General features: G+C 37.8%; 1 protein-coding gene across 1 annotated transcript; it reads left to right on the top strand.

Moving 5' to 3' along the window:
- The first annotated feature begins 13708 nt into the window (after nucleotides 1-13708).
- On the top strand, nucleotides 13709-21057 carry LOC110850486. Its single transcript, XM_035852441.1, has 2 exons — nucleotides 13709-14630; nucleotides 20975-21057. Exons 1-2 carry the CDS (start codon nucleotides 13709-13711, stop codon nucleotides 21055-21057), a joined length of 1005 nt encoding a protein of 334 aa, XP_035708334.1.
- Nucleotides 21058-21380: the final 323 nt, after the last annotated feature.

The following is a 21380-nucleotide window of genomic DNA, read 5'->3' as shown; positions in this document are numbered from 1 at the left end:
AGATCGGTATAAAACACTGAGATTTACGGGATCCCGAAGTTCCTCGAATTTCCGGGACAATGTCGGCAAATCGGCCCTTAAGTGATTGGTGATTAGTGGAAAGAGACAAATTACGTAGAGAATGATGCTAATCGTTGGGAAGGCAAAATTTGTGAGAATTCTTAGAACTTGGAAAGAATACCAATATCCAATGAGAAGATAGGCGATCCAACCCTGACAGTAGGATGGTAAACCTTCGTAAGGGAATGGTGCCGTTGATGGGGCAATTAAATACATCCACGTGCCACAAATCCAGGTAAAGATGACTGCAATGGCCGAAAGGTAGAAGGTCAATGTGGCGTATTTATTCAATTTTATGAGATAAGAATCTTTCGGGGCGGGACAAGATTTTTCGTCCCGAAGCATCTCGGGACGGGACGGGTTTCGGGACGGGACGGGTTTCGGGACGGGACGGGTTTCCGGACGGGTTTCGGGACGGGACGATGGTCGTCCCGTCCCGGTCCATCCCGATCGGGACGGGACGTCCCGAACTTAAAAAACTAAAACTCGCTCACGTTATTCCGACAATACGTTGTCTAAATCTTTCAAGTGCGTTAAACGGGTTTTAATTTTGTGTTTTAGATTTATTTGTGTAGTCATCACCTGTATTTTAATCGACAGTATAAGTAGATAGGTATCAATAGAAAGTGCAGATTACCCGTATCGGTTTTTTCTTGATTGCTGACGTCACGGATTGATTTCTCGGGGAAAGTGTGGCCTGCGGCGGTTGGCCTGCTTTCCCCGCTATCTCTCCAGTTAATGCATGCATGCGATGCATTGCGTGCAATGCACAATGCAATGCAATGCATGTATGAAATGCACGTATGAAATTCATGAAATTAAAATATGTAATAAAAGAATATGTATGAATTATGTATATAATGCATGTGCAATGCATATGCAGTGCAATGCATGTGCAATGCATATGCAGTGCAATGCATGTGCAATGCATATGCAGTGCAATGCATATGCATTGCATGAATGCACGCAATACGTAAGTGCAAAATTGTGCGGTGAAATTCATTTCACGCCCCCTGGGGGGCGGCCGGAAGGGTGGCATTAGATGGCAGCACCGCCACGCACCACCCACTACCGACCACCACCCACTGGCGGCCATTGGCGGGTGGGGAAGGGGGTAAAAAAGTGCAAAAAAGTGCAAAAAGAAGTAAGAAAAGGTGGCCGCCACGGGGAGTTGAACCCAGGGCCAGCGAGTATGAAGGGCAAGGCCATGTCCACTCGGTCATACGGACAGCGTTGTGGGCTGACTAATAACTAGGTTTTGTTCACCACGTTTATGCTCATGCAATCATGAAACGTGCAGATTAAATATTACGCAAATCCAATTTTGCATGCACAATTCCAATTATTAGCGCACATGTTTCTGGCGTATGGAATGTATTCGAGTAATTATGTGACATTTTTTGCGATTTATTTACATTTTTATGGAAAAAGGGGACGAAACCACAGTTTTAGCTAAAATGTTGACGAAATAACTTCGAGTTATTAAAACCTAGTTAAGTAACGCAATTCTGAGCAAAATTTGTCTCATTTTTATTAAAATAGCAAACAAAATATGTTAAAAACTCTTTAAAAATTATAAAAATTCACAGAAATAAATAATTACATGACTTAGCTATCCGAGTAATTATGTGACGTTTTTTTAAAATTACATGAGCAATGCTGCAAATTATGAAAATCTTGTAAAGTTATGCTGATTTGAGACAACATTTCTGTTTTTTAAACAAAATTCTATAATTTTTTAAATATTCACGAATGATACCCCAATTTATGAAAAAACTGCGAAGGGATGTCTATTTCACACATGCCACAAACACGTTATGTTCTTTTTTAAACAAGATCACAAAAAGTTAAAAATATACACGAATAAAATGTTATTCGAGTAGGAAATTTATATTTTTTTTCATGAAAATGGCTACGAAACGAACAAAATATTCATGAGTTTATGTAGAATGTGAAGTTTCACGGCGAAGTACACACATTTGTGTAGTATTTTATTTTCCGTTGAGGTCCTCAACTTGAGGACGAACTACACAACTGTGTGTACTGCATAAATTGTTCTAACACCAAAATTTCTCAAAAGTAAGCTTATTTCTTTGGTCATTTGTGGCAAAAAGTGGATTTTTTCCGTTATTTTTCTTCACACATTTTGGGAATTTCCCCATACACTCTATATGATATAGACCAATGTTAAAAAGTGAATTTTTCGTGTTTTCGTAAAAAACTCAAGAATTTGAAACTGGTCGAAATAAAAATTCGCTGCTAGCAGGAGTAATTATGAAATCTTCATCGCATCAAAGGGAAATTTTATGTAAAAATTAGTATCACTAAAGAGGTTAAGGGAAGTTTCTCGTCCTCAAATTATGAAAAAACAAAAAGTGGTGTCAACATTTACAAAACAATATTTATTTCAACCAGTATCAAAGTTTTGAGTTTTCCACGAAAAACACGAAAAATCCACTTTTTAGCATTGGTTGATATAGGGAAAATTCCTCAACTTGTGCAGAAAAATATCTAAAAATCTACTTTTCACCATCGGGTTGTAAATTTGAATGACTTTCAGTTATCAAAAAACCGTTAAGTTACGCAAATATGACTAAAATTTGTCACTTTTTTTTTTACTAAAATCATAGTTTTCTGGGTCCGAGAGACGGAACATTACATTGCTGCAAATTATGAAAACATTGTAAAGTGATGCTAATTTGAGACAACAATTTCTGGCTTTTGAAACAAAATTATATATATATTTTTTTTTTAAATATTCGAGAATGATAAATTTATGTTTTTTTATGGAAAAAAGGGACGAAACCACAGTTTTAGCTAAAATTTTGAAGAAATAACTTCGATTTATCAAAAACTTGTTAAGTGATGCAAATCTGACTAATATTTGTCTTGTTTTTATTAAAATATCAAACAAAATACTTTTAAAAATCTTAAAAGTTATCAAAATTTATAGAAATAAGAAATTTTATTGCCGGCGCCCCCCTCTGATCGGTAGATTTTGCATGGATATTGAGGGTAGTGCGGCGGACAGGGGTGCGGACAGGGGTGCGGCCACACATGAGTGGTTCGACCACTTATGGATGGCTAGGCTTTACGCCGCACCCCGAATTTTTATTTCGACCAGTTTCAAATTCTTGAGTTTTTTACGAAAACACGAAAAATTCACTTTTTAACATTGGTCTATATCATATAGAGTGTATGGGGAAATTCCCAAAATGTGTGAAGAAAAATAACGGAAAAAATCCACTTTTTGCCACAAATGACCAAAGAAATAAGCTTACTTTTGAGAAATTTTGGTGTTAGAACAATTTATGCAGTACACACAGTTGTGTAGTTCGTCCTCAAGTTGAGGACCTCAACGGAAAATAAAATACTACACAAATGTGTGTACTTCGCCGTGAAACTTCACATTCTACATAAACTCATGAATATTTTGTTCGTTTCGTAGCCATTTTCATGAAAAAAAATATAAATTTCCTACTCGAATAACATTTTATTCGTGTATATTTTTAACTTTTTGTGATCTTGTTTAAAAAAGAACATAACGTGTTTGTGGCATGTGTGAAATAGACATCCCTTCGCAGTTTTTTCATAAATTGGGGTATCATTCGTGAATATTTAAAAAATTATAGAATTTTGTTTAAAAAACAGAAATGTTGTCTCAAATCAGCATAACTTTACAAGATTTTCATAATTTGCAGCATTGCTCATGTAATTTTAAAAAAACGTCACATAATTACTCGGATAGCTAAGTCATGTAATTATTTATTTCTGTGAATTTTTATAATTTTTAAAGAGTTTTTAACATATTTTGTTTGCTATTTTAATAAAATGGAGACAAATTTTGCTCAGAATTGCGTTACTTAACTGGTTTTTAATAACTCGCAGTTATTTGGTCAAAATTTAACCTAAAAATGTGGTTTCGTCCCCTTTTTTCCATAAAAAACATGAATTTTCTACTCGAATGAAATACCGAATCATTCGTGAATATTTGACAAAAGTTATACAATTTTGTTTAAAAAAAACAGAAAAGTTGTCTCAAATCAGCATAACTTTACAATTTTTTCATAATTTACAGCATTTCTCATGTGATTTATAGAAAATGTCACATAATTACTCTGATAGCTAATTCATGTAATTATTTATTTCTGTGAATTTTTATAATTTTTAAAGAGTTTTTAACATATTTTGTTTGCTATTTTAATAAAAATGAGACAAATTTTGCTCAGAATTGCGTTACTTAACTAGGTTTTAATAACTCGAAGTTATTTCGTCAACATTTTAGCTAAAACTGTGGTTTCGTCCCCTTTTTCCATAAAAATGTAAATAAATCGCAAAAAATGTCACATAATTACTCGAATACATTCCATACGCCAGAAACATGTGCGCTAATAATTGGAATTGTGCATGCAAAATTGGATTTGCGTAATATTTAATCTGCACGTTTCATGATTGCATGAGCATAAACGTGGTGAACAAAACCTAGTTATTAGTCAGCCCACAACGCTGTCCGTATGACCGAGTGGACATGGCCTTGCCCTTCATACTCGCTGGCCCTGGGTTCAACTCCCCGTGGCGGCCACCTTTTCTTACTTCTTTTTGCACTTTTTTGCACTTTTTTACCCCCTTCCCCACCCGCCAATGGCCGCCAGTGGGTGGTGGTCGGTAGTGGGTGGTGCGTGGCGGTGCTGCCATCTAATGCCACCCTTCCGGCCGCCCCCCAGGGGGCGTGAAATGAATTTCACCGCACAATTTTGCACTTACGTATTGCGTGCATTCATGCAATGCATATGCATTGCACTGCATATGCATTGCACATGCATTGCACTGCATATGCATTGCATATGCATTGCACTGCATATGCATTGCACATGCATTGCACTGCATATGCATTGCATATGCATTGCACTGCATATGCATTGCACATGCATTGCACTGCATATGCATTGCACATGCATTGCACTGCATATGCATTGCACATGCATTGCACTGCATATGCATTGCACATGCATTGCACTGCATATGCATTGCACATACATTTCACTGCATATGCATTGCACATGCATTGCACTGCATATGCATTGCACATGCATTGCACTGCATATGCATTGCACATGCATTATATACATAATTCATACATATTCTTTTATTACATATTTTAATTTCATGAATTTCATACGTGCATTTCATACATGCATTGCATTGCATTGTGCATTGCACGCAATGCATCGCATGCATGCATTAACTGGAGAGATAGCGGGGAAAGCAGGCCAACCGCCGCAGGCCACACTTTCCCCGAGAAATCAATCCGTGACGTCAGCAATCAAGAAAAAACCGATACGGGTAATCTGCACTTTCTATTGATACCTATCTACTTATACTGTCGATTAAAATACAGGTGATGACTACACAAATAAATCTAAAACACAAAATTAAAACCCGTTTAACGCACTTGAAAGATTTAGACAACGTATTGTCGGAATAACGTGAGCGAGTTTTAGTTTTTTAAGTTCGGGACGTCCCGTCCCGATCGGGATGGACCGGGACGGGACGACCATCGTCCCGTCCCGAAACCCGTCCGGAAACCCGTCCCGTCCCGAAACCCGTCCCGTCCCGAGATGATTCGGGACGAAAAATCTTGTCCCGCCCCGAGCTCCCGCCCCGGTCCCGTCCCGTGCGACAGCCTAATTTTGGGTATATAATTAACTAGCGTATAAGCCTGTCTCCCGCCAGGCGGGACTTATTTAAATAATGCATTGCCTCATTAGCTGAAACTCTCTGCTGAAGACGTAAGTCAAAGAAATTTGTAACGAACGTGACAGTGGAAAATATTTAAGAACAGCTAAACATGAAGACATACTAATCTGTGGGACCTTTAAGACATTTTTTCATCATTGGTCTCCCCCACACGGTCACCGGAGCGTCGTAGGTCAAATTGAGTGTCGAATTCGTGCTCAGCGTTAAAAATCAGTTAGAATTGACACGTCTGACGTGTCTACGACGTGTGTGACCTTTAGCCTCCCCCAAGCGGTCACGGGAGCGTCGTAGGTCAAATTGAGTTTCGAATTCGTGCTCAGCGTTAAAAATCAGTAAGAATTGATACGCCTGACGTGTATTCGACACGTGTGACCTTTAGACTGCCGCACGCGGTCACGGGGATGTCGTAGGTCAAATTGAGGGTCGAATTCGTGGTCAGCGTTAAAAATCAGTTAAAATTGATATATCTGAGATGACTTATCGACTTTCCAGGGGAGTAGATAAGCAAATCACTTTCACTTCCGTTTCACGAAAAATGCTTTCACTTCCGTTGCAGACAAACATTTCCAGCTTATAATATAGATGCTATTGCTAAAAGTTGTATATTAGGGAGACGGTAGAGATTTCCGCAGTCTAAGTTGTTTCTCAGGTATCTTTAGTCCTAGGCAAAATTGTTGTGATCCCTTAAAGTAGGGGATAATATATAGGTCAAAGTTAACTAATATAGTCCGTATAGGTATACGTATATCGAGTAGTGTGGTGAGACCATTCGTATACCGTATTACGTATCTACGTAATGTGGTATGGTACATCTAACAAAGCCGCAGCATTTTCTTGCTGAAAGGTTATTGGGCGTATGCTGTAATGCTAATAAGCATTGGAAATTTGAAATTCAGCCATTTATTCAATTCTCCACCGATTTTCAAACTTCGAAATGTTTTGCAAACTTAGGACGATGGGCTACAGTACATAATTTCAAATTTTCCAAATTCGACCTCATTGACCTATAATGAGGGTCACAAGGTCAAATGATGACGACATTTCCATGGTTCGTAAAAATTGGTTTTCACCTAATTTTATTGGAAATTTTGAAATTGCATAACTTGGAAAGTTTCAAAATATGACCCCTCGCTCTTGTAAAAAATTGTGGGTGTGGCTGGAGTGTGGAAAAAATAAACCAAGTTTCAATTATTGAGTTTTTCCGCTTTGGGGGTATGAAAAATACCCAATCCTACTCGGGCCACACCCTCCGACGACGGTTACATTAGCGGATATAATTCTTCAATCCCCACCCAATGGGGGTGTGGCTCTCGGCGTATTTTATGCTTTTTGGAAAACACGGGTTGTGACATACCATTTTTCGCAAGTCAATTAAGAGATCCCAATTGATACACTGAAATGTAGGGGACACACCACCTGGGGGTGTGTCCAGGCAATAAATTTATAGTTCCTGGTAGACTCAATTTAAGAGTCTAGTTCCATTCTTCGACATACGGGAAACTTATCGGCACACCCAGTTCACTGCATCAGGCTTAAAATACTCTAGGCACTGCCAAATTAACAGAAGGACGGCCCTGGGAACCCAGCATAGGATTGGTTTGTATTGAAGATAATGCATTTTAGGACATTATTCCTTTAGTCAGACAGCGTTAAGGTCATTTATTGGCTAAGACTAGGCTGGGGGTCTTGCATACAGTATTTTGTATTGAAACAGCATTAAAAATATACTTATTTCGCAAGTAACTTACTTTCATATCCCGTATAGAACAGAAAACCGGAATTCCTAACGTATGAGAAATTGTTTTCGTAGATTGCTACCGGTATCCAAATCAAACAATTGAGGACGATCATGTAAGCGTAGGCTACACAAAAGTTTAACGCTTGTGGATTATCTCGTAATAAGATGGACTTGATGACGCAGTATGTCGTGTACAAGAGTTGCCCAAAAAATGCAAATTTCGTCCGATTCCGATCTTTTTTTATGGAAAATAGTTTTCTGGTCTTCCCATCCCAATGAAAAGGGATGGAACGCACGCTGCGACAGAATTTGACAAAATCACCAAAATATTGGAAAACCTGTTCGTTTAGCATCGTAATTTTCTAAGAGATGAGATACAAAGTCGGAATGTTATGTTTCCGAGCTTTCTGTACAAAATCTGTCTCACGTAATTTTAGTTCAGCCTTCTAGAAAGGAAAGAAGGAATTTAGCAGTCTAAAAAAATATTTGTGCTATCGATTTTCTAATGAGGTCAGTTAAAAATATTCGCCTTGTGTAATACTAATTACTAAATAACATTAAGGAAATGCAAAATTACAATTGCCAGTTAAAATTTAAACTTTTTGTTTGTCTTCATTTCTTGATTTCTTACGTAATACAACTGAAAATAACTTTATTTCAGTTCTAAAATAGATCATTCTGTTCTATCTGTCTGTCTGTCTTAATTTTGGGCGGTGCATCATACATAATTCAGCAATGACCAATTAACTCTTTAACCTAGCTCTCCCAATTTAAATAAAGACTGCCATCGGGAACAATTTCCCCACATTTCGAAGCAGCTCCACCCCAACATTGTCTCCATATCGGGTAGCGGATAGCGTCTTGAAAGAAAAAAAATTCTCTGGAAATTTAGTGGGAGAGGAGAAGAAAAAACACATGTCTCACTTTAAACTCCCGCACGTGCCTAATGCCGAAATTAGGGCATGCTGACAAAATTTGTCGTCAAAACCTTAATCGCCATATTGCGACATGACGACAACACCGAAAAACATGTTTTGCCCAAATTGCATTCCAATCGCCCAAAAAATGCCGAAATTAGGGCGTGGCGACGCTTTTCGACATCATGTCGACAAACTGGCCACATCCCCTTAATAGGGTGTCACCCCACCCCCGTGATGAACATGTGTTAAAAATTTCGAGTCGCTACGACAAACCGTTCTCGGGTTTTAGTGTTGACGGACGGACGGACAGACAGACAGACGGACAGACTAAAGACTAACTAACCGATTGCATAAAGTAGCTTGCGCTACTTAATAATGGTGCAAGCATTCCATAGATTTTCTCACGGTCAGCAGCAGCACGTATGCAAATACATTTTCTACAGACCGCCCTTGCACAAATATTTCCATAATTATTAAATAAATAGGGATCCATACTATCTGTAAATCCTTGTTTCCTTGTCTGCAATAGCCGCGTTCAAGTTCAACATCTTTGACCAATGTAATCCTTAATATGGCGTAATATAAATACCTGGTAGCGGGCAAGGTACTAAAAACAGCAAACTAAGCAAAAAATTAACAAGAAGATGTAACACTAGCCTATAAGCCCGTCTTACAGACGGGCCACAATTTGTTTAACAGTAATGTAACAAAATTAAATTGGAGCGTTGTACAACTGATTGGCCTCCATGAAAATTATATCTACGGTGTTACATAAGAGCAGTAATAATAAAATAATGTGGCCACAACAATATTAATAACAATATTACTAACAATATTAGGGTGTGGTTTTCAAATTTCGAATATTCAGTCGGGATTGGCTCAACTGGCTGAGAAAATTGATATATTGCATTCCAATGTTTCACGTAGCATAATTCAGTCGCCGATTACCACACCCCCTGAGGGTGTGGTTTTTAAGTTTTCGAATATTCAGTCACGATTGGCTTCACGGGCTGAGAGAAATGGTATATTGGATGGCAGTACTTTATTTGGCTATATTTAGGCGTTAAGAACGACACCCCCTGAGGGTCGGGTTTTAAATTTCTAATGTTATATCCCGACTAGCCTTATCTGACTAAAATATTCATATTTCAGTTTATGGCACGACTTTGGGATAAATAATTACAAATTTGTAATTTTGGAATTGCACTTAGGACTTTTTACTAGTTTTTATCGTGCACTTAGGACTATTTAGAATTAAGCATCGAGTGCACTTAGGACTTTTTAGAATTAGAACGACGATATGTTGTCAATCTAGATTTGATCAGACACGAACAACTTGATGGTTTCCAATGATTTGAAATGTAGTTAGTCTGAGAACCACTTTTTTGCAATTAATACATATACATATACAAACGAGTTTCGAGTGAATAATGGATAAATGGTGTACGTATGATGTATTCATATTTATTTGATTGAGTTTTCGAAGAGAATGGCATTGAATGCGAACAACTTTCGGGACGGACTAAATATTTTTTAATTATTCATCATAAAGATTTACTCTATTGGATTGTATAAAGATGATTACTGGATACTTACAAATTTATTAAATTTCGAGCCAAATCAAATTGTTTGAATTAACCAAATGTCGTTGTCGAGTTCCATAATTATTTCGTTCCTGTTGTTTTTCGGTCGAAAATTACTGATGTAAGTATAATGAATGATACAGTCTAAGGATTAGTCCTAAGTTGTCGACGCATATACGATTGTGAATTTGATATGATTGTGGAAAATTTATATTTGTCAGACAACTGTTTTATTAAACTTTTTCATTTCATTCAACATTTTCAATTCATTTCAATATTATGCTGAGACAAAATTACCCTATGCATAGTTAAAAGTAGAATTGAACTACGTAAGACAATTTGACGTAGTCCGGGTTGAGTTTTTTTGGGCACGTTTAGTTTAAGAAAGTCAATTCCGCAGATCTTTCAGTTCCCAACAAATAATAAATTGAAAAAATGCCTACATCTTCCGCTGATTATACATTGGTTCACCCAAGAATGTGGGATATGCTCGACTTCGCAATTCGTAAATTCAGAATATTATACGCCATTCCATATTCCCTCAACTTAAAACAGAAGAAAATTGAACTGTTATCTGGTCGGACCGCTAAGGTGCTTCGCATAAGAACTCAGCTGTGTTTCTGTGGCCTCTTGCTTTTCACGTTTATGTGCTGGGGAATACTCGCTTGGGGATCGACTGGGAGGACGACATTCAATCGCAAAAATATAGAATATCAGCATATCCTAATTCTAATGTTCATGTCCGTTATTCCTGCAGCTGTTCTCGGGGCGAGCTATCTGATGGCTTTCACCCCATGCGTTGCCGCAGTTATACTTAAACAAATTGCGAAATTTGAGATTGCACTGACCGGTATAAACAATAATATACGAAAATTATGATGCATATTAAATTTTGAACTTTTCAAATTAGGGTTTATGGACTGTCCTCAACACGGAAAAAACAGGAATGCGTCCAAAACATCCTTCCTTAATATTCTTAAAATTGTTTTTTACATAATTGCGCCACTACCATTGATTATTCTCCCTATCATGGTAGCACTTGACTTAGACCCGCTTAGCTTTATTATAACTACCCACAATAGATTGCCAAAAATCATTAACCTATTAATCCTTCTTTCACGGACCGTAGTAGCTGTAAACTTAAGTTTGGAAGTCTTAAAGTCTGCTGCGGCATTCCTAGGCGGAGGACTGCTTGTAGTGTACTCTACGAGCCAGGCTGTGACCGAAATCAAACGTAACGTGACTCTGAAAGTAGAACTTGACAAAGTCCGGACGTCGCACGTAATTATACTCTTCCGGCAACTCCAAGTTTGGAATGTATTCACAAATGATAATTACTTAATTTCGCCGTACCGCCATTAGTGATTTTCGGAGTTAGCACAATGATTGTTACAACATGTATTTCGATTAAGGCGTTTGATAAAATTCCGATTTTTGTGTACATTGTTGCTCCAATTGCCGCCTTTGTGGCTTTATTGTTTCTGGTAATTTTTTTGCCAAGTGCTGGGGAGGTTTTCCAACAATCGACGAAATTCATCTGTACTGTACAGCACAGATTCTTTGGCAAATATGAGAAAAGAGTGGCACGATCATTAACTTCAATCGGAATAAGATGCGGCCAGTTTGGGATGATATCGACTACCTGGGTATTGGACGTGGCTGCCTTTATACCAGATCAGATCGCCTCTTTGCTGCTAACTTTTTAGAAACTGAATGAATTAGTATATATTTATGTTGGGACATTGTGCGAGTCGAATTACAGCCAACAGATAGAATCATTATTGTTAAAAGTATTGCTGCACACTCGGATCCTCCCAACTCGATATTTCCTACAGACAAATGTGACACAATTTTCAATTACAAAAAGTTTGCGTTTCTTGTTGAAAGTAGTAACGGATCTCGTGATTTTCGATTTGTATTTGATCCTTGTTATTGCATGATTTGTACAAATTCGGAATGAAGATGTTGAAACTAGGAAATGGGTAATCATGGTGCATTTCCTCGTAGTTTTCGCCTGTAACAGCTATGCCATTATCATCGGAATCTTGGAAAGCAAGGAAATCCTATACCTTGAAAAAGGGTCACAATAAAGCGCAACTGGTTGCAAAAATGGCAAAATGCAAAATTTGCTATTCCTCCCACATATTGATGAATGTTGTTGAGGGATAGGATTTCTACGCGATAAAAGAACGTGACTATGATGGCGGGATAAAATTAAGATAAAATTTTTCCCAGTTAGGAGAGATTAGATCATGGGATCTCGAAACCTCTATATTTTTACGTAGCGTATCACTTCCTACCCTTTGCGGGCATATGATTTATGAGAAGTAGAATTTAACTTATGTATGGGTCAGCAGGAATTTGCTGCTAATAACCTTTCTGCTTCTACCCCTTTAAATCAGTCAGCTAATAGTTAGAGGATAAAGCCATCTGGGCAATCCAACTAGGTTATTGCACGTTATCATATGCATACATGCCATGTCGTCGTTCTAATTCTAAAAAGTCCTAAGTGCAGTCGATGCTTAATTCTAAATAGTCCTAAGTGCAGTCGATGCTTAATTCTAAATAGTCCTAAGTGCAGTCGATGCTTAATTCTAAATAGTCCTAAGTGCAGTCGATGCTTAATTCTAAATAGTCCTAAGTGCAGTCGATGCTTAATTCTAAACAGTCCTAAGTGCAGTCGATGCTTAATTCTAAAAAGTCCTAAGTGCACGATAAAAACTAGTAAAAAGTCCTAAGTGCAATTCCAAAATTACAAATTTGTAATTATTTATCCCAAAGTCGTTCCGTAAACTGAAATATGAATATTTTAGTCAGATAAGGCTAGTCGGGATATAATATTCGAAATTCAAAACCCGACCCTCAGGGGGTGTGGTTCTTAAATTATAATAAATAAAACATTGGCATGCAATGTATCATTTTTCTCAGCACGTGAGGCCAATCGCGACTAGATATTCGTAACTTATGTCACACTTGGTTTGTGTGACGAGTATGCGTTGCATATATTTGTAAGAGTTAGGAAAAAGTTCACTCTCTTCCCAACTCAAGCCAACTCACGAGTATAAAAGCAGTGACGAGAGTCACTCTCGTGGTTCAGTTTGTATCTTCTGCTGCTCTTCTTCCTTTAATAAATAGCTCACTTTCTTTTCCACACAAAAGTCTTGTGTCTCAACTTGTCCACTCATTTCCCCACTTTTTCCTTGAGATAGGAGATCAGCATTGCATCTTGCATAATACCAAATTCCCCCACACCTCGCCCTCAGCCTTACACTCGCCACACGACCACAGCCTTTAATATTATTTAAGGTGTGACACTTAGAAACCACACCCTCAGAGGGTGTGGCAGTCGGCGCCTGAATTAAATTAAATAAAACGGTGACCTGCAATATATCATTTTTCTCAGCGCAAAGAGGCAGTCGCGGCGGAATATTCGAAATTTAAAAGAACATATTCCAGGGGTGTGGTTCCCCGCGTCTAGTTTATGCTAATAAAATACTGCCATGCAATATATCGTTTTTCTCCGTGGAAAAGGCAAACATGATTGAGTATCAGTGTTACAAATTTAAAACTGTACGATAAGGGGGTGTGGCATTAGACGAATAAACTAAGCTAAACAAAGGCTTCGGAGGGTACAGGGACTTGCACTACGCATGGTAACTGGAGCTCTTCCGACTACTCCAACCGCGGCTCTGGAAACCCTTCTGGGTATCCTCCCAATCCACCTTAGGCTGAAAGAGGTGGCTCTTCAATCTTATCTGAGATTGAGGGTCCGCGGTCAGTGGCTGAATTGGGTTGGATACGGTCGCGGTTTAAAGAAAATCTCACACATTGAGCTGAGCTCAAGTCTGGCTCAGAAGATACCTGAGTTGGGCTTTCCTTATGACTATAAATCTGCTAAACCTCCCGAGGCTCGTAATTTTCAAATACGGGTCGTCAACAGGGAGGAGTGGGTAGATACGTACGACAACTACCCTGAACTACCAGGGCTCATCTGTTTCACGGATGGATCCAAGGGCAAGAGTGGGTCTGGAGCAGCCTTCATAATTGGGGAAGGCGGCAATTTCCTGGAAGGGGCTAATGGCGTTATACCCTTAGGTGGGTATGCTACGGTCTTCCAGGCGGAACAGATTGGGGTTCTCTCGGCGTGCGAGTACATGTCAGAAAACTTGAGTCAACATAAGGAGGTGAACATCTTTGTTGACAATCGCAGTGTCCTTGATTCCCTTCTCAGTGAGCGACTTTTGTCGTCGCTCACTGTGGAGCTTCACAGGGCGCTGCAACAACTAAGTATTCACACAGACATTACCTTGCATTGGATCCCTTCTCATCGGGGTTTATGGGGTAATGAAGATGTGGACGAATTCGCTAAAGAGGCTGCTAGTATTACAACTTGCGATCCAGAGCCAATAATCCCTGTCAATGCAGCAATTGGGAGATTCGCCGTTAAACAATGGGCTCAGTTTGAACATCGGGTCTATTGGTCGAAACTACTTAATTGTAAGAATTCAAAATTGGCCCTGCCAATACCGCACGAGGGTCTCAGTGGGAAATCACTTGGGCCCACGAGGTATGGTATGAGGCTAACAACTTTTGCCATCACAGGCCACTGTAATTTGAATGGACATCTGTATAAAATGGGCTTAGTCGAATCTCCTACCTGCGATAAATGCGGAGAGGAGAATGAGACAATGGCTCACATACTTACAGACTGTCCCGCTTACTGTGCCTTGAGATTTGAAACCTTTCTTCGTTCTACCTTAAGGATGGAGGAGGTATGGGAGCATCCACTCAAATTAGTGCTGGGCTTTTTAACAAGGTCTGGCAGATTCGCCAGCTTTGTAGCTGGGGAATCGAGAGAGGCTCCAAAACAATAATCGCGTGCGAGTGCATTTGAGGTGTCTGCAATAGGTCCAAATGGTGACCTGCGCGGCTGGATGTCTGCCCCTATGGGCAGGGATCCTCCTCACATAATACATACATACATACAAGCTAAACAAAAATCCTGCTATGCAATAAATTAATGCAGTATGTATACCGAGCCTTCGTGTCAACATATAATTTTAACGCCGAGCGCTTGCAAATCAGTGTGTGTTTTATGTTAAATCAGGCATACTTTACGACAAACCTAAATTCAATCCCAAAATTTTCTTAATTATAAATGGGCAGATGAAAAATCTTGAACATCTTTTCTTAAATGTTTACAATTTTTGCACAGTTTTCTAATATTTCTGGGTTGACATTAATCCGTATTTTCGGGTATGTCCTTCTGTATATGTCCGCTTATACTTAAGAGGTTTTGTGTTATTTGTAATGAATTTATTTTGTGACTTTTCAAAAGTTCAAATGTCAGTCCGTCCGAATTTAATATGACGTGGGCTGACATCTGTACTCGATCAACACTTGGGTAGGTTTCCTGGTAAATGTTCTATAATACAATAATAATAATAATAATAATTTATTCTTGAAAATTCTTGCAAGGCTCATGGCCCATAGAATTACAGGTTATTACATTAATACGATTTTAAATAATATTTGGATCCGAGTAAGCAAACTACAATAAATATTCATATCATCAAAGTATACATATCTAGAATGTTCTAGAATGTTCTAGAATGTTCTAGAATGTTCTAGAATTTTCTAGAATGTGGTAAATGTTCTAGAATCAACCTGAAGGGTTATATGATGGTTATTTATGGCACGTACGCTTTCCATGCCAAGAATTTACCATTCTCAATAATTGGCACTAAAATATTTAAGGATGATTGCTTTCTTCGTAATGTGTCTTTTCAAATTGTAATATACTAACGCAACAGAACAAATAACCATTCGTGCATAACTTTTATAAATTGTTTGCAGCATTGCTTGGCAAGGCCAGGTTAGATAATAAAATGCGGCAAAGCACGATACATAAGTGGCGCAATAATGCTGAGAATGCTGAGAATGCTGAGAATTATTTTGCGCTATAAAGCTCAAATTAATTAATTAATTAATTAATTAATGCTCTATACTGCGACATGTCGACAACACCGAAAAACATGTTTTCCCCAAATTTCATGCATATCGAACGCAAAATGCCGAAATTGGGCCATGGCGACAAAATTTGTCGTCAAAACCTTAATCGCCATATTGCGACATGTCGACAACACCGAAAAACATGTTTTCCCCAAATGTCATGCATATCGACCAAAAAAAATTAGGCCATGGCGACGTTTTTCGACATGATGTCGACAAAGTAGCCACACCCCCTTAATAGGGAGTCACACCCTACCCCTGTTGAACATGTGTTAAAAATTTGAGGTCGCTGCGATAAACCGTTCTAGAGTTTTAGTGTTGACAGACAGACGGACAGACGGACAGACTAACTAATCGACTAACTAACCCATAAAGTAGCTTGCGCTACTTAATAAATAATTCCACAGGATTTAATAATTATTGAAAAAAAATTGAGGATTAAGAATTCTAAGGAGGATTGAAATACAATCTATGAAAAGAATCCAGTACAAAACAACAAAACACCTAAATAATAAATGTAATTGATTCTTAATTGGACTTAATTGAAACTATCCATCACATGGGGTAATCCTAAATGATACCTATAAAGTCGTTCGTCGTCGTCGTCGTGGAACCTCTTTACTACTGCACATTGAAAATCTCAAAATATTCGATTATGTCCAAACGGTTCCGAAAGTTATGGGATCCTGCCCTTACTCCAACAAATACGTCATTAGTCTTTACCATATCCCGCATTGTGTTTGTCACAAGTCCATCACAATTCATTTTTGCAAATGGTAAATTTCATATTGCAAATTCCTCACGGCACCTGAGATGCCGAATACTCGCCCGTTTCAGCCTAGTGCTTCACCTCATTCTTATATTACGATGGTTCCAGGGTTATCTTCATATCTCCAGCGATATCGCGTTCTGGAAAGCTGTCATGATGACATATTTCCTAGCCGTGTATATTGCATTACTCATAGTTCTGGTGCACGAAACTCGAGTACTTAACGACGTCCTGTTTCTATTGAATTATTGCATCCAAATTGAAACGCAATGGGTGGCGGAAAGTTAGCACAGGATTAAACATTTTCAATTAATTCATTAAGTAACTTCCCTACCTAATTTTTTTTCTCGTGAATTTTTAGGAACTTCAATCATAGTTCATCGATATTATCTTCTATTCGCTAACCTCCTGAATTTTACTGTACTTGATTTTCCAATTGCAATAACTGTCTTAAGCTTGTTTCAGCCCTGTATGCCGCCGTTGCTTAGTAGTATGCTTATACTGGACTGTAAATCTTGGTCCGATGATGGAGGATCACGTATCATGTCCCGAATCGGCATTGCTTTAGTGGAAGGATACACATGGACAATGGCTGCATCTATTGCCGGCTTCACCATAATTGTGGTATTAACATACCCCGTGGAAATAATTTTGTTATGGATAACCTTGTTGAGACGGTAATTTGAGCTAACAAATTTCCAATCTAAACTAGGGTGCCGGATTATGAAAATACTATGATTTGTGATTTTTATCCATTCTGTGATTTAATCGATTTTGATGGTCGCCACCTTGATGTATACATATTGCAAAGCTTAGTAAATGTATTAACCTGCTATGAGGCGATCAACAAAAGCACATAAATCACAACATATCACACTGTGATGTGATTTCCGGAACTCAGTTCTCAACGGGTTAAACATACACAGATTCTAATAATTTCTGTGATTTAATTTCTGCTAGGAAAATACAATTTGCCGTGAACCCAAATTTGCTAACCAAGTACCGGTTCGTTCAGATTACTACTAAATTGTTCAACGACGTTTGGAAAATGCCTGCAATGTCGGCAATGGTTGCAACATGTGTAATTATTGAAATTGTTGCATTGTTTATCCTGACCACGTCCCTGGACAAATTACCTTTACCTATCACTGGGCTCTTTCTCCTTCTCGCAATCATTTTCTTTAATGTGATACAAGGGTTATTTAAAGTTTTGTCGAAACCGTTTGAAAATTCGAATATGTTCGTTATCGAAATAAGGACGAGAAGCAACTCAACGTGGGTAAAGCGTTTCATGAGGTCATGCCCTCCTGTAAAGATATCAATGGGAAATTGTGCATATTTTGATGGGTTGTCGGCACTGGTAATTTGGCAATTTTGCATTGATAATTTGGTAACGATATTGTTAATTTAAAGAAGAGTATTTATAAACGAAGTCGCTTGCTAATTATTCTAATCAATTATATAAAGAAACGATTAGCGCTGCAATAGAGTTATTCTAGTGAACATTAAATCCACGTATGATCAGTAATATTAAAAAGATTGCGAGTATACAAGATATTCCTGTTTCTATTAGTTTGCTTAATGGTTCCTAGGGCATTTGTTCATTATTTTTAATTTTTACTGTGTCCAGATTAATAAAAATTTGCTGGCATTTATTATTTTATACAATCTAACCACGTCGGTATTTTGTTGGGCTGTTTTTGTATAATAACATATCATTGCCAATTTCATTTCAGATTTTAAAAAAATAAAATTTACTGAATTCAAGAATAATCTGCCCATTATGTACATAAGTAATGGGAAACGGCATTTTTAAATCGCAGTAATTTACAAAAATTAATTTGCAAAAACAAACATTTGTATTTAGTAGGGCCCTGTTACCTTTCACTCGTTGCCGAACAGTGAGTTATATTAGTTGCCGCAAATATTTAGGTCAATATCTACGTTCAAAAACATACTGAGTTTTAATTATTGGACTTCTATGTTGATCCGCCCTTACAACTCTACTCTAGATTAAACCCCCATCAAGTAAATAAATAAAAATAGGTTTAAATATTACTTTGCAATCATTTATGAATACATTATATAAATTACCAAATCTACTATTTCACGTAAAATATAGGCCAACTAGAGGATTGAGTTAACCAAATCCAGAGAATATGGTCATCCCAACCCAGTTGCTGTACATTTTTTTCACATTCAGTTACAAAATTCTATCACAATATGATTTTAAAATTAATTTTCTTGCATATATATCGGAGATGTACAATCTTAAGTTACTGAAAGATTGCATGGTGGATAAAAAGTCATCGAGTCATAGTGAAAATCAAAAGCATCGCCTCCTGCCGTCCAAAAATACAGTGTGCACCCATTTAGAAACATTTGTATCAAAAACATGAAAATCTGGACATATTGGATTAAGAGAGAAACTTTGGAGGACACACGTACTATCTACGCGAAGTTAAAGCTAATCTTAAATGTCAACGTGTCTATGAAAAGGGACATAGTCCACTCATTACTTATTAGTAAGCAATATAATGCAAAATAATAATGCGTAGACTGTGCTTAAAATTGACACCACCTGAGGTAAATCAAGAAACAACCAGTTTTTTGTATTTTATGTATAAACAATAATAATAAGTTTTATCAAACGCTGTAGTTCAGGTTGGTGATGTAGGGCTGTTGCGGAATTTTTATTGGGGGCTTGATTCAATTGTGTACCGCAATATATACATATATGCTGCAACTTGAGATGTTCTGGTTCCTCCGGTTGCATCGGGGCCCACTTATCCTTCGGATTCGACCTTCGAACTGTCCTCCTTCACAACCAAAATCCACAGACGTCACGTCACGTAACAGGTCCACTGATAATCTTTGAATGATGACCTTGCGGTGAGGAGAGACATTGTGGAATTTTAAAATGCACGTTGAGCAAAATAATAACGGGCAACAATATCTCCGAATTTCTAACCGCATCCACAATCAAGTACTTTAAAGTACGAGTTCCTCCCTGGAATATACTGTAATGGCCATCAAAGCTTCCGTGGGCAAGTTGAAGGTTAAACAGACTGTGGAGAGTCACTCCTGTTTAAATGCAAACACGCAAGTTATTATTGATGAAAGGCGGTATAGGGTAAGATGTTTAAGTTACCAGAGATATTACGCGCGCTGGAGCCTGTGTATGTATCAAGGGTCACATAAAAGTGAATTTTAAAGTTTAAAACTTGGATATCTTAATGTGTACGTTCATATTGTTCCGTCGTATCGGTTTTTTTTGTTTCATCAATAGGCACACCTTTGCTCTCCCCAAAACATTACCAATTTAAGTTTGGCCGTTGGCGATTTTAAATGGAATTGACTATATTTATGGCAAGTGATTGACCGAGCGAATGGACAACTGCTCTGGATCATGTCTTGAAACTGTTGGAACTAGTCTTGCAAATTTGTTGCGGTCCAAATATGTCCTCCAATCCACCGTAAATATGTGGTGGATAGAATTAAGATGGACGTTCAAAGCCATATTCGCAAGAAGGACTTTGTAAATTGCATCGAACAAATACTCTGCAGAAATAAAAAACGATGTTATCAAGCTGATTGATTTATTTTCATATAAGCATGTTCGACTAAGTGCAAATTTAAAGGATTTTAATTAACCATACATCGTATTCAGCTATCTCAACTTCAGCCATCACATCATCTGCAGTTAATGCATCAGTTTCAACAAACAGCCCAACAATAATACTAGATGTAGCTGATTTCCCCCAAAAGTTAATTGCGTATAATGTTTAGAGATTATAATGATTAGAGAGCCAATCTACCGTAAATTCGGTTTCAAGTACATGTACAATTTTAAATTCCACGAGGAAATTATCTTCTCATTATTATATTATATTATATTTACTCGAGTTTAAACTAAACAAAGCCTTAATACGACAATTCCTTTGCATAAATTAACAACAGTTCTAATGCAAGTTTTATACATAGCAAGACATTAAGGAGTATAGGCACACCGTTGCTCATACATATCTCCAATCGATAATTTTAAAATGTTATTAGTAAAGCCATACTTTCTGTACTGTCCTAAATGCACATGTATTTCGTGATTCAACCTATTGTTCGTTTATTTAAATTATAGGCACTCAGAACAATGAAAAGTTATGTTGCAGACGGTTGCCGCCGAAAATTCGAAAATACAACAAGATTCCAGTTCAATTGTAATTTGTGATCTTGTTAATTTAAAACGCCAGTTAATCTTTTGGGAGACTTACCAAGAAATTGTGCCTAATTAATATGAATGAATAATGGTTTTGTATGAAGTCGGAGTTGAGGATAGAGGTAGCATATATATGTATTATTAAGATGAATGAATACAGGTAAGTACTTTCTGAAATCTAGCTTATCCAGGTTTATACGACATTAGCAATGTAATTGTCCAATCCTGAATTGTTGAGAAGAAGGATCCCAGAACAGGCTTATCAATCTTGTAGAAGATAAGATCATCTATCCCCGCAAAAAAACATAATGGACGCATTGCTCTCACG

The sequence above is a fragment of the Folsomia candida genome, unplaced genomic scaffold (genome assembly GCF_002217175.1).
Source record: "Folsomia candida strain VU population unplaced genomic scaffold, ASM221717v1 Fcan01_Sc005, whole genome shotgun sequence".
NCBI lineage: Eukaryota > Metazoa > Arthropoda > Collembola > Entomobryomorpha > Isotomidae > Folsomia > Folsomia candida.
The sequence above is the reverse complement of the archived record's forward strand: the minus strand, read 5'-3'. Positions and strand labels throughout refer to the sequence as shown.

Bases quoted from the DNA above. Each gene is read 5' to 3' on its own strand.
- LOC110850486 (XM_035852441.1), top strand. From the start codon at position 13,709: ATGGTAACTGGAGCTCTTCCGACTACTCCAACCGCGGCTCTGGAAACC. The intron at 14,631-20,974 runs GTATGAGGCTAA...TTTAAATTATAG, and splicing joins ACTTGGGCCCACGAGGTATG to GCACTCAGAACAATGAAAAG.